Source organism: Alosa pseudoharengus, unplaced genomic scaffold, assembly GCF_046254945.1.
Source record: "Alosa pseudoharengus isolate Yale_2024_CS ecotype anadromous, Long Island Sound unplaced genomic scaffold, YU_APseudo_1.1 YU_APseudo_1.1_scf_14, whole genome shotgun sequence".
Classification (NCBI taxonomy): domain Eukaryota; kingdom Metazoa; phylum Chordata; class Actinopteri; order Clupeiformes; family Clupeidae; genus Alosa; species Alosa pseudoharengus.
The window spans coordinates 27,775,805-27,793,346 of record NW_027468609.1 but is presented as its reverse complement, the minus strand read 5'-3'; the positions used below and the strand labels follow the sequence as shown (position 1 = coordinate 27,793,346).

General features: G+C 43.6%; 1 protein-coding gene across 1 annotated transcript; it reads right to left on the bottom strand.

The window, feature by feature from the left end:
• Nucleotides 1-5,440: 5,440 nt before the first annotated feature.
• Nucleotides 5,441-17,529, bottom strand: mrrf (mitochondrial ribosome recycling factor). Its single transcript, XM_076284506.1, has 7 exons — nt 17,444-17,529; nt 15,229-15,411; nt 14,782-14,934; nt 11,899-12,017; nt 8,565-8,656; nt 6,809-6,968; nt 5,441-6,229 (listed from the first exon to the last, which is right to left on the bottom strand). Exons 2-7 carry the CDS (start codon nt 15,407-15,409, stop codon nt 6,152-6,154), a joined length of 783 nt encoding a protein of 260 aa, XP_076140621.1. The 5' UTR covers nt 15,410-15,411; nt 17,444-17,529; the 3' UTR covers nt 5,441-6,151.
• Between the last annotated feature and the right edge of the window lie 13 nt (nt 17,530-17,542).

The window sequence follows — 17,542 nt, the reverse complement described above, 5'->3', positions numbered from 1 at the left end:
GATTCAGTGTCATGCTGTCCTATTTGGACTGTGTTTACTATGTGTTCATAATGATGTTATCACGCAGATTGCACGGTCTACTGGTCATCCAGTGAACAAAACCCAGACATAATGTCAGCAACTTAACCGCAGGTCTAATGACATATTTTTTCACCGTTTTATGTGCGTCATTTGATGGGTAAAGTACCCATCCTTTCAGTACCTTTCAGTGTATTTCTTAAACATATAGGACAAGCATTATTAGATATGCAGTATTTTTGCATATTTATTTTCTTTGCAGATTTCAACTATACTGGACATAATTAAATGGAAAGAGAACCAACAATACAAAATTGCGGTCAGATTATGTATTTTTTGAGTTCCTTCTTATTCCTATGTTATGGTTTTGGTTTATATAAACCTGCCACACAGTCATCAACATAAAACCACTATTATTACAAAATATTGTGAGGCCGTTGATGGGTATAACACAGCCAACAGCTCCCTCTGCTGGTGACATTGAATGACATTTTCCCAGCAGTAAAATTGCAGTTGTAAAGGGGACAATTTTGCTAAATGAGAGGTGCTGAATTTGAGTGGCCCTTTAAATAGCTGGTCTATATAACACTACTGCTTTGCCAGCACCTGCCAGGTTATTTGGCCTTTTTCAACATGATGGAATACTGGTAGGCTTTCCAACGTCTCCGGAGAGCCCAGCACCATTCATTTCTATTTAAATCTCCAGTGCAACGCTCTTGTGGAAATTGTGGCCATGAGAGAGACGACACGGCTGGTGTCTGTCGGAATACAAGGCTTGAGTGTGGATGGTTGTAGAACAGTGAAGCACTCTGGGGGGGGGGGGGGGGGGGGGGGGGGGGTCTTTCCCCTTCCTCTCCAAACAGCTGAAGAAGCCTTGAGCTCCCTGAGCCTTTGCCAGGAGTTCATGCGTTATGTCTGGATAACACACAGTCCAGCTCACATAATCAATCACATACGCAGCCTTTTTTTTAAAGGAGATGCTATCAGTGGGTGTTTGGTCGGGGCAAAATGTGGCAGCTTCATGAATAACACATAAATTCCTTCATGTGAGATTTATGAACAATGACTTCCTCTACACAATGTGTTGGGATGTATGGACGCAACTTCTTGTGCAGAGTACAAGTGAGTGATGCACTGTGCACTCCCCTAGCCTGAATTTCCCCTTGGGGATCAATAAAGTATCTATCTATCTATCTATCCATCTACTCTCCATGATCTTGCTTATCAGCATGCTATTTCCCAAACAGACACATGGGGGAGTATTGGCTAAATTTTGTGTTGGTCAGTGTTATTCTCGAGATGTCTCGGTGGCAGAAAAAAATGTAATGGGTGTAAGCAGGAAAATAAATAAAAGATAGAGTTGACCTATATTTATATTGAGGCAAAGGTTACTGCCTTTTCCATCTCCACCTATTGGAATTGCAAGGACAATTTTAAAGAAAATAACATATAATTGTTACTTTTCCACTATCTTTCCCACTATCCTTTTCCAGCATAAATTCCATTGATTAAAAAATCCAGGAAGTAAAAGATCTGAGCTGAGGCCTAATACTCTAAACAGTTGGAGCTTGCATAGGCTTTCCTACCCCTGGTCTCAAGTCTTCTAAAACATGAATGACAGCTCACCCCATCAAGCCATGAGACCTCACCTAGATATATTTATACGGCCTTTCTTTCCTCCTTCAGTATCAACTTCAAGACCTCTAGTCTGACACACACACACACACACACACAAGGAAAGAGAGTGAAGAGAGAGAGAGCAAGGGAGGGGGTTTAATCATCATGTAATTAATATTCTGAAGGAAAGAAACTACATGAGGAACCAATTATTCAATAACCCCCACTCCACCTCCCCCATTTCTCTACCCCCCGACCCCACCCGCCCCCTTGTGATGGACAGTGTGCGTATCTACGTTCTGAGTAGCTCACCTCCTGCCTAGTTGCCATGGCACTGTCAGCTCACAAATACGATGAGGTCCGATATCACCAGCCACCACCACAACCACCGCCGCTGCTGCTGCTGCTGCGACGGCTCGGGCTTGAGCCTCGGCAGCTAGGTAATTGAGATCAGATGCGCTGTGTGCGCGACCTGGGCTCGGGGTAACCTGGAAGCATTTATTTTATGGAAAAGATGTTTAGTTAAGTGCAGCACTGGTCGCCTAATGAGTCTGGGCCTGGGCCCTGTGATGAATATGATTGGTGAAAGCTCTGAAGGCTGGTTCCTGAGTCCCTTCCTTCCTCTCGCATCGGATTACAGATTAGCAGACTTCCTGTCCAGTCCCAACATTTGCTTTCCAAATGATAGTTTCTTTTGTTATAGGGGGTTATCATGTATTAGTTCATATGTATTAGTCTCTCTTTCTTTTTTCATCCACTTCTCCACTCTTCTTCTTTCCCTTGAGCAGAACTCCTGGTTAAAATGGCCCTCGGAGCCAATTTGAGAGGAATGAGAATTAGAAGCATCTGACCCACTGACTGGCTCGCTGCCATCCTTCTTTTGCAATGATACTCAAATAATTTTTCCTCCTTTTTTTGGGAGTTATCGGAGGTTAGCGGAGACTGTTTAAGCCCACTTTGGTTTCACCTCAGGAAAGTTGTGAAGTAGCCTACTGAGAAGTCAAATCCCAACACCTTCAGCCCTCCGGAACATCCCCTGTTCTTTCAGAGCTTTTGCCTCTAAACAGTAGGAATGCTGCACCATCCTGGACAAACTTTCAGATTTGCATGGGCTGATAATGAGGAGAAAAACAGTTTGCCAAAGCCACCAGAATTAGAAATCTAGTGACACTTTCATGTTTTGTTTCAAACTTCCATGAAATTGTAGGTGAGGTATGTTTTTCAAAGTTGCATGGCCTATATTTCATTCATTCTAATAGCTACTGACACTATACTTCTTAAATAATTGAAATACTGTCGTGATATTATGTTAAAAGTCCCACAATTTCGAATAAATCTAAAGATAATAGGCTATGCGATATCTCAAAAACCGGTCGCGTGTGTGCCACACGTCAAAGTTCTCAAAAGTCTAACATTAATTTATACTTAACAGGTGTCTCCCCTCCAGATCCGGTATTGGGCTGTGCGCCATTCACCTCGAGCCCTACCCTGACCCCACCCCTAACCTCTCTCCCTACATCCACCATCGTCTATTGTTCCAGAGGAACGCATGAACTACTATTCGGATATGGGGGATATCTTGCGCACCCCTCGTCACTTAACATCAAGACTCGAGCAGGAAATTTTGCCGGACACAAAGCTAAATATATAATTCCTCCCGTGCCGGTAATCATAATGTCCAGACGATTTGAAAAGACAGTTTAACCACTCTTAACTCAAAGACGCTCTTGTTCAGGGAGATTGTGAGCGAGCCGGCGCACGTGCACATCCAGGAATTACCGAGCCTAATAACCGCATATTTTTGTGGGCTGGAAATACATGCAGGCTAAGGTCATTATGTCCCGGATGCGCACGCTAAACTATTTCCCTACCTTTGACTCCTTACCTGATTACCATGTTATTGCTCCCCGGTTAGGGTACCTCACCTGTGTAGCACAGACCTATCCTGTTTCCCATCTAGTAAGCCATCACTTCAATCACCAGCAATTGGTGTTTTTCTTAATTGAGTCGTGTAACATTTTTTTAATGCTGAAAGAAATTCAAATTAATATTAATTTAAATTATAACCAAAACGGTAAATTAATCTCCATGGTAGCTTATTTTATTGTAATTGTATAGGGCTGCTCCAAGTAGCCCGCAGCATTATGCCCAATGTGTCAAGGGCAATAAACGTTACAACAAAAAAAGATATGCTAAATACACATTATAATTTCTCAAGATGGACTTTTTACTGACCCACAAGACGAGTCATGCATTATGTATGAGCGCGCAGCGCTCTCCACCTTTTGCCACTCCTACAATCCCTGGAAACGACAAGCATTTTCAGAGCATCGAGTCTGTTAATTTTCGGCACAATTTGCATATGCTGCGAGCCTGCCCTCATGGCGCAGACATCCTGGAGGAACAAAGCTTTCCATCTAAGGCGAAGAGCATTTTCATGTTTTAACTGATTGGATTCTTGATGAGACAGTTGGGTGGCTCGTGCACTTCAGAGGCGAGAACACGACGGGCATTCGGGAGCCAATTCGGTGCCGGTGAAGTGATTAAATGCGCTCTCGAGCCTCCCGCAACTGTCTGAACGTCCGGTGCATATACAGGGCGTAATCAACCGACTGGCGTGTGTAATAGACTGTTTCTTTGCAGTAGACCCCAGTTGTCAGTCAAGTGGTAGCACTTACCAAACCATATCAGTATAACTCCATTGTCACAGGACAGAAACGATGAATAATTCAGTTCTGCTGAATAATATGCCACAGGACAAATGCAGAGAAACAGTGTGATGTGTCTTTAAGTGTATGTGAAAACTTGGAAGAAAACCATTGGTATGGACCATATAGGCCAGGTCTTAGGAGCAGTGTAGTTACCTGCAAATTCACTGTTCAGTTATATATTAACCATGCTCGGTTAACTGTGGCCAAACCATTTGAGAACAATAGACATGACTGTTACAGGTCAGTGCAAATGTCCATGGGGACAAAAGCGCCCACTCTCAGAACCCCACATATTAATACACTATCAATTTAAACATTAACCTGAGTCAATTTCTGGTTGTATATTTTTAACGGCACAGAAGGAAAAACATTTGGTCTCCTCACTGCCACCCCCTATCCGCTCCATCATGGTAGTAGTAAACAGCAAGCCGTACAGTAATCCAGTTGATAAATGTCAAGTGAAATGGAGCTATCAGCTGAAAGCAATTTTCAGGGCAGTGTTGCGGAGCCAAGGAACTCGGGATTTTTCACCCTTCCATCTATCATGTGCCTCTGTTTCAGGCCAAGGTACACAATGCCCCCCAAATTGCTGACATATGGACCCGGGAACCACCGCATCACCCCCCCACCCCAACTCCAGTTTCCCCCGCCCCGCCCCTTGCTGTTCACTGCCTTTCCTAACTCCTTGTTTGTTCTATTGACCCGCTGGTTTTTTTGTCCATTTAAGTTTGTGCCTTTTGTGGGGCAGAGAGAGCTGTTGTTAACACATCACTGGGTCTTCCATAATGGTTTGCATTGAGAAGATCTGATCCTTCAAATGATACACACAGGCTTAGAGAGTCTTCAGGCCACGTGTGACATGACGTAATGGGGATGAAGTGGATTAGCAGAGCAAGTCACAGATACGGAAATATTAGTCAAGTCACCACTTTGTGGAAACATGTGGCACGAGATTACTAATGAACGTGGGACATTCAACATTAATGGGACGTGCAACATTAATTTCCGAAGCAAACCTGAATGACAAAAAAAAAGTAAATAACTTCAAAAATTCTGAAAGAAACCGCAAACAAAGCAGCCCCCGACGCCAAAAGAATGATGTGTTGGATTTATTGTGTTTACGAAGGTAGCTATACAATTAATTCTCACAAATTGATGGAAACAGTGACCCCAAATCATCAAGTGGCTCTCCCACTCAAACACACACACATCCCCACACACACACACACACACACACACACACACCACACACACACACACACACACACACACACACACACACACACACACACACACACACACACACACACACACACACACACACACGAATCTGAAACAAATGTTGGCAGGAGCATTAATATGTGTTCTCCTCCCGATCCTAAGAGACGCTCCCCAACCCTGCAGAAGCCGCACAGTTTACATCTAGTGCATTGCCTTCTACATAAACACAGCGCTTTGTGGTGATGCCGTGATTAGGAGGAGGACCCCGAATCCCATTAAAAGTCCATTTTTTTCTCTTCCGTAGTTTGTTTGAAGACTTTGCGGACGGAGGGGCCGGCAGCCACTGGCGTGCCATGCCAACATTTGTTTACGCATGGGAGAAGCACACTTTTGACTGCGCCAAATGCCACCTTCCAGTTCCCTGTTCCTCCATCATCGCAATCACTGAGTCTTTTGTGTGTGTGTGTGTGTGCGTTTTTCCTTCCCCCCTCCCACCCCTATCGCAGTGGTATCATGTAGTGTCCCAGACAATGACCTGTGGGCTGACGGGCTGAGAATGCACCAACAGCAGACGCACTGCCACATCACCCCAACAGCTCCTTGGTTTTGGTAGCCAGCTGTTTGTCGATGTCTGCGGCATAGCTGTCCATCATTTGCTGGATCTGGTTAAAAGATGACAATAACAGAGAAATACAGCTAGTATACAGGCTTACATTTATTGCAGGATTTCTTTCAGTAAGCTGAATTATCTTTTTTTGTATTGCTCCCCTTGGCTGTAATAATCGAAAGAAGAATTTCAAGCTTTTTGTTTTAGAAACCTTTTGTTGAAAGTTTTCAAAATACCCCTCAAAAGAAATGGACACTGATGAAAGATTCTGTTTCATTTATATTAAAAATCTTAATGTGACCACAGTATTTGGACCATCAGCCTCAGGGAGTCAGACTTAACACTTGAAGCCAAATGTTCAGAGGCTGGAGACCACTTGGTCTTATTGGTGGACTGGAAACATAATAATAACAGTAAAATCTGACAAGATCTATGAATTTTCTCTCCAGTACTCTTATTCAATGATTTTCAATCCCACTTGAACCCTGCCTTCGACACATTTGGATTAGTTTCAACATTTCATGAATTGTTAATGCTTCTTATCCACACACTTCACATTTCAACAGTGCATCTGGTGACATCTGAAGACTAGGGGATCCTAGATGAATGAGTATCGGTGTGTTTCTGTCTGTACCTGTTTTTCTATTAACCGTATAGTATCTTCAGAGACCCCCTCCTTGGACTTCTTCAGCTGGCCGACAGCGTTCGAGCGCACCCTCCTCAGAGAGTCTTTGGCTTTATTGCTAAATTGCTTGGCCAGCTTGGTCAGGTTCTCCCTGTGCTCCCGGGTCACCCTGCACCAAAAATAACAAACACATCCATGAGGAAAGTTATCGATGCACGATAATATCAGCATGACCATAGAGTCAGACTATAAATCTGAAGAAATTCATTATCGGCAGGTACTATGAACATTTCTGCGCCTGTGTCTGACCGATAAGGTATCAGGGAAGCATCATACTAACCTGCTCAATTAGGATGCAAATCACATTTAAAAATAAAAATGTTCATTAAAAAACAAATGTGTATTTACACCTCGTCCAAGTTGAAATTATTTTCTTTTACATGTGATTGTTTATAGATTGATAGATAAGATTGATAGATAAGGTATATGGAGAGAGAGAGAGAGAGGTACTGCCAATTGGCAAAAATGAGTATACTGAATATCAAATACTGGCATATTGATTGTCATTATCAGCAAGATTGCAATATTATGTATCATTACTTGGAAGGGCTTCTAGAACGTCTGTACCAGGCACTTTACTTTTGTAATTTTAAGAAAAATAGATGTCTCATGTGAGCAATAGCTCACAGAAAACACCCAGACAGTTCTTTGGAACTGACGGCCCTATCACTTCTGATTACTGGGGAAAAATTAATCCCTCTGCCATTTTCATCCAGCCTGGTACATATCACTGTAAGACAGCACAACGATTTACGCCAGGGTAGAAAAGAAACCTCTACTGAAATCAAATTAAATTCTGTAACAGGTGTAAAAGTTTCTTCCCCTCCATAATTGCCATTTGCTGCCTATCTTTTGTTAACAGTCCACGCTCTAGTGTCTGTTTACTCCAAACAATGTCCATAATTAGTTGTTCCGAGGCAATCAAGCTGGTCATTCTCCATGGAAATGCAAATGCATCTTGCATGCTTTGCTTGATTGCACTACCAAATAAAACCCACCCCCAGTCCACATCCAAAGCACTTTGACAAGCACCTGCTGCAATGTCTGCATGGCTTCACAATCAAACATTTTTGTGGCGGAGAGAAAGAGGAGGCAACACATGAGGCTATTTGGTTTGGCAGCAGAGGCGGCTGTTGGTCAGTAAGACCACAGGAGGGATTTTTTTCCCCTCTTTCTTGTAATTTCTAATTTTGGTTACGTATAATGTGCTTTTTAAAAAAAAAAAAAAAAAAAACATACAGAAATTGTAGACCAGGGCTTGCATAGTGAGATGGCTTCAGACCACCTGTTATCACATTGTCGCACACTACCAGTGAATAGGATTACATAAAACTCGGTACAATGACTGAAAATTGAGCTTTTAAAAAAATATATATATAAACATATACATAAAAACAGATCTTACTGTGCTGAGGAAAGGTTTTAGGGGCAAATGAAAAACTGATGGTCTGTCTCAAAGCCAGTATGCACTGAGCGTTTACTTGCATTGTGCCCACTTTTCGATGGTTAGTATTGTTGCAATATCACACTATTTGAAGTGTGCAAGTAGGCGGTTTGAGACATAGCCTGAAAGTGAGTAAGTGTGAGTGGCGACGTGAGTAAAAGTGAGAGTGATAGAGAGATTCACAGAGGGAGAGAGAAAAGGAGAGGAAGCGAGGGCTCGCCCTCTGCCACCACCAGCGCCCCTCGGGCTCGGTCAACTCACTTGGGAATGGGCACTCTGATGATACTGCCCTCCACCTCGGGGTTGAGTTTCATGCTGCTCTCTCGGAGGGCCTGAGTGGCCGCCGCCGTCGCCTGTGGGGGCACAGATCAGGAAGAGACGTTAGCAGGAGGTTAATGGCTGCCAGCTGCTTACCTGCTGCAGCACCCCAATATTCGGTCCAGTGGGAAGTCTCAACGGTGACCTTAGTGTAACATTCATACCCCCATCCCCCAGACATATCATAACAAGGTCATACCCAGGTAGTCTATTGGCTACCAGTCTAAAGGGCAAAAGGAGTCTAACTGAATTTAAATCTCATTTTTGTAGCCTAGTGAGGTGGGTGCCAAGGACATGTTCCTGCCAATGGCGTATATTCTCTATTTATACATATTCCATGTTTTATGTGAAAATATTGCTTAAACCTCAAAATTTCACCTGCAGTTTTCATTTTGTTCCCCTCATCCTTAATTAAAAAGAATAGGGATTTTCAATAATATACTCATAATTTTCAACTTGCCCAAAATAATAAAGTTTAAAGAGGCTAGTGATACTAACTGTGCAAAAACCCAGTAAATAAAGTCAGGCATGGACAGGCCCAGTATGGAGTCTGCCACCCAGGTGACTGCAGGGGTTGGGGGAGCAGTTGATCGTGTCGGATCCCTCTGCTCTGAGCAAGGGCTTGAGATAACTGGGGAAGTTTCGGGGAGGGGAGTCTTCGGGGTGGGTGGGTGGGTGGGGGTGTCGGGGGGAATCACACACCCGTGTGGACGTGCCCGGGGGGCGCTGTCAGAGCCTGCTCCTCTGGGACGAGGCTGAGGGGTTGCAGCGCAGGGCGGCGACCTCTGATGACTTCCACCTGGGGCCTCGGACTGCCTTACCCAGCATGCACTAGGCTGCTCCAGAGCAGTGCTGCTGGTGACTGGGGGGGTGGGGTGGGTGGAGGGCCGAAGAGCGGGTGTCGAGTCTGTCGTCTACATGAACTCCGAGACACTATAGGACCTCATGAGGGTCTTTTTTCCCTTTGAAAGAGAAATAGCTCAAGAGGAGGAACTGTGCTTTGGCAGGGTTGAGTGCACGGAGGAAGAGCATGCTGGACTGGACCCACACAGAAATAATAAACATACTGTAGAGCTGTCATCACTCGATTTCAAAATGACTCTGGCTTTTTTTCCCCCCTGCTAAAAACAGAAATGCTTCTAGGCGTACTACAACAATGCAATAGTGCCAGATGATTTAAGATTCCTGCCTTTTGTTTGTGCGAAACTGACAAAAACGGCATTAAAACAAACTAAAACTAGCAAACAGAGTAGTTATCATTTTAAGGTGCAGCTCTTTTGTTTGTTTCCTTGTTTTTGTCTTGCGCTTTTGAACTTCTGAGAATCTGGCACAAAGCCCCTTCATTTGCGTCTAAGCCTAATGCAGAGGGGAACAGTGAGTCGAGGAGCTGGAAAAGCAGCAACAACAAGGGGGAAAAAAAGCATCCTACAAGCAGCCTCCTGCCTGTGGTTCCTCTCCTGAGCACAGTGATAGATATGGTCCGTGTGTGTGTTTGAGAGCTCCCCGAATTTAATTCATCATTATTTTCCCGACATCTCCAGTGGTTACGGAAAGTGGCTGGAATCCTCGGCTAAGCTCTGTAAACACCAGACCATGTTCTGGTTAATATGGTAAAGAAGAGGGAGAAGAAGGAGAAAAAGAAAAAAAGATCTGGAGTTCCTGACTTTTTTTGATTAAACACTGTAGAGAGTTCAAAGCCATCTAGAGAGGGAATAGAGCTTAAGAAAACACCTTCTTAATGATGTCGACACCACACATGCATGCTACCCACTCCCCGTTTTTAAAAAAAGAAACAAAAAAAAAGAACATTTTAATGAACCGTTCTGAGCAGCCTTGCTACAGTTACCAGGTTTTTGTAGCGTAGCACCGTAGCTTTCTCTAAGGTCGTTTAACAAATGACTTGAAAACAATGGCTTTGCTTCAGCGTTTCAAATAATGAATTAGAATAATTACGTGGCTATTTACTTTCGGTGCTTTGCAGTCACCTACGTGTTTTTTCAAGCCACATGTGTGTGTGACTAAATGCAGGTGCTTTTCGGTTTCACTGTGACTGACTGTCCACTTTTCAGTTTGTCTGTTTCGAACATTAAAATACAAGTGTGATGCAGGCCAGGATATCGCATTACATCACATACATCCTCTAAGTCTAAAACTCATTTTGATAGATCAACCCACTGTTCGTATGAAACACCAGAGGCACCATACACTTTGGCAGGGCACTGGATCATACGATATCTTAGATGAAGCAGCTGTGTCCTGATGCATTTCGCTCTGGTGATCGTTAGTCCACTGAAGAGCCCTGGACGCGTGGGTGCCTTAGATGGAGAGACTTGTTTACGTGTCCTGGAGCAGGACCCTGCAGCGGGCCAGGAAAACGCGCCAAGGGGGGAAGAGCGCATTAATCTCTCTTAGTCTCTGATCTGGGCACGGGCTGTGGGCTGCTCTTATTAATAAAGGTGATGAGAGAGATGAGAGGGTGAGGGAGAGTTTGGGCCTAAAAATCACAGAGAGAGAGAGAACAGAGCGAGATAACTCTCAGGAGGGAGAGAGGACCAAAAAAAAAAGATAACTGGAAAAGAAAAGGGGAAAGGATAGCGAGAGAAACACAGGGAGGAAGGGAAGAAGCGAGAGAGAGAGAGAGAGAGAGAGAGAGAGAAACAGACACATACACAATTCTGTCTAATTACAGAGAGCAAAGCCACCAGGCCTTCACGAGCTAAGTCTTCTCAGCAGTGGTGCTTTGGTGTGTTCTGGTGCAAACTGCATATGCCTGGGATAAAGCGATCAGCTAAAGAGTGTACAAATTTCAGGCCGGCAGAAGGGGGATATGGAGACCATGAAAAATGGACGTAGAGAAAGACCAGATCGGGGGGGGGGGGGGGGGGGGGGTGGATGAGGGGACAGATAGGAAAATGGCCCCCGAATGAGCTAAGCCCTCCTGCTCCAGGGGGGCACAGCGAGGTCACTTCCTGTGCCTGACAGCGCACGGCGGACTCTTTGGCCTTTGTTTCAATCGCTCTCCCAACAACAGAGGGCCTTCTTGGGGCTATCGATCAACTCCTCTGAAGTCAAGCTGGAAAGAGCACCAAAAAAACCTTTGGGTTGCAGCGCTCGAGTGTAGATGTGTTTGGGAACAGACCGCAATAGCGACTTGAGCATCATTTGTCCTGTTAGGTGGGCGACTGAGGGGTGCTAGAGATGGATGGATAAGGGGCTCTTATGAGAAGCAAGGGCCCCATCACACAGTGACCATGGTGACATGATGACCGGGCCTTACCTCAGGGAAGCCGGTCATGTTCACCACAATGAGCAGTGGAGATTTCATCGAGATCTGGCCGAGCTGGTTAAGAGGGAATTTGCCGTCCTTGGTTGTGACTGTAATGTGGTCCAAGGCACCTGAGAAAGGGATCATAAATAAAAAATGTAACAATAATTACAAGCAGTAGCTTGTTTTTACAATAATTACAAGCAGCAGCTTGTTGCTTTCATCAATTAAAAATATAACTTTCAGTTTCTCAAATTTACCCGGCACCCTGTTTTTCAAGATGACAAATTTTGATGATCAAAAAAAGTTAATTAAAGATCATGAGCTTCATTTCCACATCATTGTTCCATTAAACATAAAAAATGTGCGTAAGAATGTGTGTCTCTGTATGTGTGTGAGTGTGAGTGAGTGTGTATGCGTGCATGTGTGCATGCGTGTGTACGCTTGATAACAGGGGGAAGTATTTGTGGTGCCTCCTCCTTTTCCTCCTTTCATCTGTGTGCCTTTCAAAATATCAAAGTCACTCACGCGCAAACATAAACAGCTCAGTCTCCCTGCCTGTGTGTTCAGTTTAGCTTTCCTCTAGCCCTGGCACTCTGGAGCCTCACACTCCTCTTCAACCCGCCCCCCCCCCCCTTCCCTTTCTCTCCTCTCCTCTTTTTCCTCTTCATCCCTTTCTTCCTCACCCACCAGACGGAGAAACAGAGCCCAGCGACCAGTGTGTCTCCTCTCCTCGTCTGCTTCACCTCACACACTGCTGTTTCCTCCCGCCCTCCATCTTCTGCCTAACATCACTCTCTACATCCCCCTCTCCTTGCCAGAGTGTGTGTGTGTGTGTGTGTATATATATATGTGTGTGTGTGTGTGTGTGAGTGAGAAAGAGAGAGAGAGAAAGAGAGAGAGAGAGGGGATGGAAGGGGAATACTAGTCTCCCATCACTCTTTGTGAGCTTTGATCTTTGTATTTAAAAGACTAATGTTACTAGAGAATAAATGGGCTTGGTGGTGGTGGTGCAGGGGGCTTGAAATCATTCTCCCCTTATTCTGTTGCTCCCCTTTTCTTCTTGTGCACATGCAGGTGGATGGCTGCCAGCAGTCAAAACAGACGGCTACATACAGCTCTTGGCAACGTCTGCACTTTAAAGCTTTTGGTGTGATCGATCTCTGATCCAGCCTGATCATTGCATCGAGTCTGCACATACAATATCAAGAACAAAACGTTCTTAGCAGGCTTTGAAGACTTGAAGAGCGATGGCAATGAAACCTGAAGAGTTGCTGGAGGTAGCTAGCGAGCGGTGCAGTCACATAGTCTCTCTCTACAAACCACAGCAAAATGGGGTTATGATGCGCGCTACCCCCCTTTCTAGGTCTAGAAAGAGCACGATGCTGCTAAGCTTATATGCTACCTGCATCCTTTTCGTCTCTAACATCTGCTTACGTTTCCAAAGAGGACGTGGTCTCCACTATCACAGTAAAAAGGTAATCAAAATGTCCATTATCCTAAATGTGCTGTTCTTGGTTTTCAACTTGCCCATCTGATAAAGGCTCAATCAAGTCTCAATCCAGAAAATACGGCTGTGTATGTATTCAAATCGCATCTGCAATTTTAGAGGAAATTATATCCTCCAATGGACTCTCATCCCACTATACAATAGCCAGCACAATAAGGGCTTTTAGGACCTCATTGTGCACAAGAATTGCTAACATGTGGACAGAGCAAACTGGTAAGCAAACCACATGGGCAAATATATTCAACTCAGGACATACGTCTCTCTCTGCATTGATGTTGATTACAAAAGCATATCTACACAGACAAAGGGAATAAAAACTGCATTACATCCAAACACTTTTCTCTCTTCAACTTGAAATTATACTTGTGCGTATGGTCCATGCAGAACCAAAATTGTGTATCCGTATGGCCTTGTGCACATTAACTGTGCTAAAAAGGATATACAACAGCAGAGAAAGCATACTTAGGAGACACCCTTACACACGTCCATCTCCACATAACACGAAGCCCTGTCCACAGAAGCAGAGACAGAAGAATGTAATGACACATTAAAATACATATTAAATATATAAACAGCAGATAAACATTGTCTTGCATCAGCTAACTGGTCGGATTTTTTATATTACAGTTCTCTGGCAAGTAGAGATAGAGAGAACGTGTCAGACAGGAAAGGCAACAGCACTGAGGTTGCCAGAGTGGCAAGCCATAATCCCCCTATTCTCCGTGCCTAGACTGTGGGTCACCACGGTAATCCAAGCGCTGCGGACGCCCCTTCCTCTCTGCAAAGGTGACTTTCCGCTGCCCTCTACAATAAACACACACATGGCGTAATGGAACCCAGATGAGTCGATTACTACACCGAGAGAGAGAGAGAAAAAAATGATGTCATTTAATTCCAACTTTTCTCCGAGTCCGAAAGCCCTGACAAGTCTAGGTCCTTCTGCTTCCATGGATAATTCTGCATCTGGACAGAAGAGAGGACTGGAGAAAGAGAGAGTGTGAGAGGGAGAGTAAGAGAGAGGGAGCGAGAGAAAGAGAAAGAAAGAGAGAGAGCAAGAGATCTAAAAGGTGGAGGAGGAGAGGTGAAGAGGTGAACAAGAGTGTGGTTCCATGCTGTTTAATGATAGAAAGGATTCTGCTGCCACTGCTTCCTCAAAATGACCTTCAGGGTTGCCCTTGAAATTGGACAGGTCCACTCAGGTGAAGGGTCACGACCTGGATGTACTAAAGGAAATGGAACACACCATTTGGACTGACTTCTCCTACCACCATCAGTCCAGTGCTTCCTCTCCTTTGCTCAGTTTTTATGCTGCCTATTTGAATTAAAGTAGAGATGCAGACACATATTTGTGTGTGCGTGTACGTGTACGTGTACGGTTTACTGACCTGGGGAGGTTCTAATGTTAAGGTTGCGGCTGAAATCATCCTTCAGGATCTCCAGAACATTTGCCATGTCCCCTTTCACCTCCTCCAGACTGATGATGTCCTCCACCAAAGCTGTGTTTATGTTCACCTTAGCTGCCTGGCCTTTAGCTTTAGCTACCAGACAGACATACAAACAAAAGAAAGAAAGAAAGACAGAAAGAAAGAGACAGAAAGAAAATAAAATAAAGAAATTGTATCAAAGAAACCGGATAGATTAAAGGTGATACCCACATCCTTGTGTTTTTGCTTTATCAAACAAAGAGCTTGGGTCAGTGCTTCTAGAAGTACTTAAGTCAACCTACAACAAACAAAGCATGGGAAAGAACAACCACCAGCGATTCACCAAAGAATACACTTTTCTTTTTTCCCCAAGAAAGATCTAAAGCAGACAAAAGGTGCTCTACTCACCTTTGCTTTTCTTGGTGGCATAGAAGCACACTTGTGGTGGAGTATATGCTTTGGGTTGCCTGAGGCAGCCATTCTGGAGTAGATGAGGGATGCGGGAACTAGCTGCCAGCTGCGGTCTCAGCTGTGTGGCTAACGCCTGGCTCAGTGCTGGCCGTAGCAGGCCTACCTTGTTTAACGCCATCCCTGCACATGGGAAAGAAAGAGATTTCACTATAGAATTATGCAATAGGATGCAATAGTTGAATATTTATTCTATGCATTCTATTGAATTATTACTAATTTAGCAGATGGATAATTTTTAAGGCATCCATTTATAGACTACACCATGATTGGTGAGGTCTACAACAGGCCAGGTCACTAAATACTGACTTGAAGGGAGTGAATATTTGTGCAATAGCTTATTCTATATTATATATTTTTTAATTATTTAACATTACTTTGTAGAAATCTGCTATATCTGAATACTTTTTATAGGCACTGTATATATATATATATATATGTGTGTGTGTGTGTGTGTGTGTGTGTGTATGTCTGTATCAGAAAAAAGAAAGAAATATCTGGTTAAAATGAAATAATACAGACATATCCTGATTACAATACTGCCCCATTATATAGGCCTACAGTAATTTCCTGTGAATTAGCCGCATTATGTATAAGCCGCAGGACAGTGATTTATGCAAGTAAAAAAAAAAACATATTAATACCATATACTGCCCCTGTGTATTAACCTCATAGCTGAAGAAATTTAGCAAAATCAATGTATAAGCTGGGACTAATAGTTGGGAAATTACGGTACTCTGAAATTGTTCTATGAAATATCAGAATTGAGAGGATAAACTGATGCTCTGCAAATCTGTCCAGCAGAGGGAGCTACTCATTTGAGCAGAGCAGCATTTCCACAAGGAACAACAGGAAAAATACCTGTAGAATACACTACTGCCAAGATATCAAAATCTTATGAAAAACTCATTCAGAAGGAGCAGCCACAAAAACTGATCATCCCGTGCCCCAAAATGTATAATCGTCAAACATCATACAACATACATAACCAGTTGTTCAGCCTCTGTGAGCATGCTCAATGCCTCAAATTGCCAGCCTACATAAACATATACATTTCTATTAATTAAACAAAACAAGTGGCTACATAAGACACACACAGCATACACATTGGCGCTGGAGTATGTGATAAGGCAGGCGGTTCTCTCAATAATTCTGATCGTTATTGTTACTATGTGTAGGTAGGTACTGTGTAAACATGTACTGTTTTGCTTTTTCAAGTGCTCTGCAATTGTGTACAAATCACTTCAATGATAAACTGTCTATCTAAGTCTTCTATGAATAGTAGTATGGCTCAGTAGGTGCATAGGGACACGTTTTGCCCTGCCGTCGCTAGAATCCCATTTATTTGTGTGTGTGGAGTATCAGCTTAGTCAAAATATGACCTTTTTTTATGTTTTCAGGGAGAGAGAGAATAAAGTGTTCCACAGGTGGTCTATGGTGATACTGTATCTGCTTTTTGATTCTGTCATGCAATGAATGAGGCCAGCTGCTGTACCCACATTGTGCGCGGCCTCGTGAAAGAGCGTTGTTTGCGGTTCAAAGCGTAAAAATCCTTATCAGATAAGACTAGGAAACATTGTGTTTTATATCGCAGTCTGTCATCAATTCTCAAAAGGCCAGTTTGGTCTGTATGGTGGTAGTGGACCCGCACCACTAGAGACTAGAAGCCCCTCTTTGGTTGAGTTCTCTTTGGTTTGCCTGTGGTCATTTTGAAGGCAACACATTTAAAAAACAGTGACAGAAACGGTGCATTAAATGTTGCATTAATATCTGCCATGGATCACAACACTGCTAACGCTAACACATAACAATCCTTGGTCTTAATAACAGTAAATTCACGTTAGGATTTAACATTACGCAGACGAGACGGTTGTTCCAAGAAATCACACAAAACAAGCTAACTTACTGTCAAGAATAACTTAATAACTGCTACACAAACATTAACCATAGACCTAAGACCCGATAGCCTGCTGCTGTCATGCCACAAGAAAGAAAGGTCGGACTAAAACCTGGCACGCTAAATGCTAACGTCAGGATATAGCTAATCACACCAAAACATGACAGAAGAGCGACATTCTGTTCCCTGATTAAACGCATTTTGTGCCATTGAAGCAGACGAGTGTGGCATTGAAACACCACTATTAATACTACTTACGAATTGCTGTTGTTGCTACATCAGCTCAAGTTCAAGGCATGGCATGATGTAAACGCGATTTGAATAACGACGTCATCTTCAGCCGACGGTCTTTTTTGA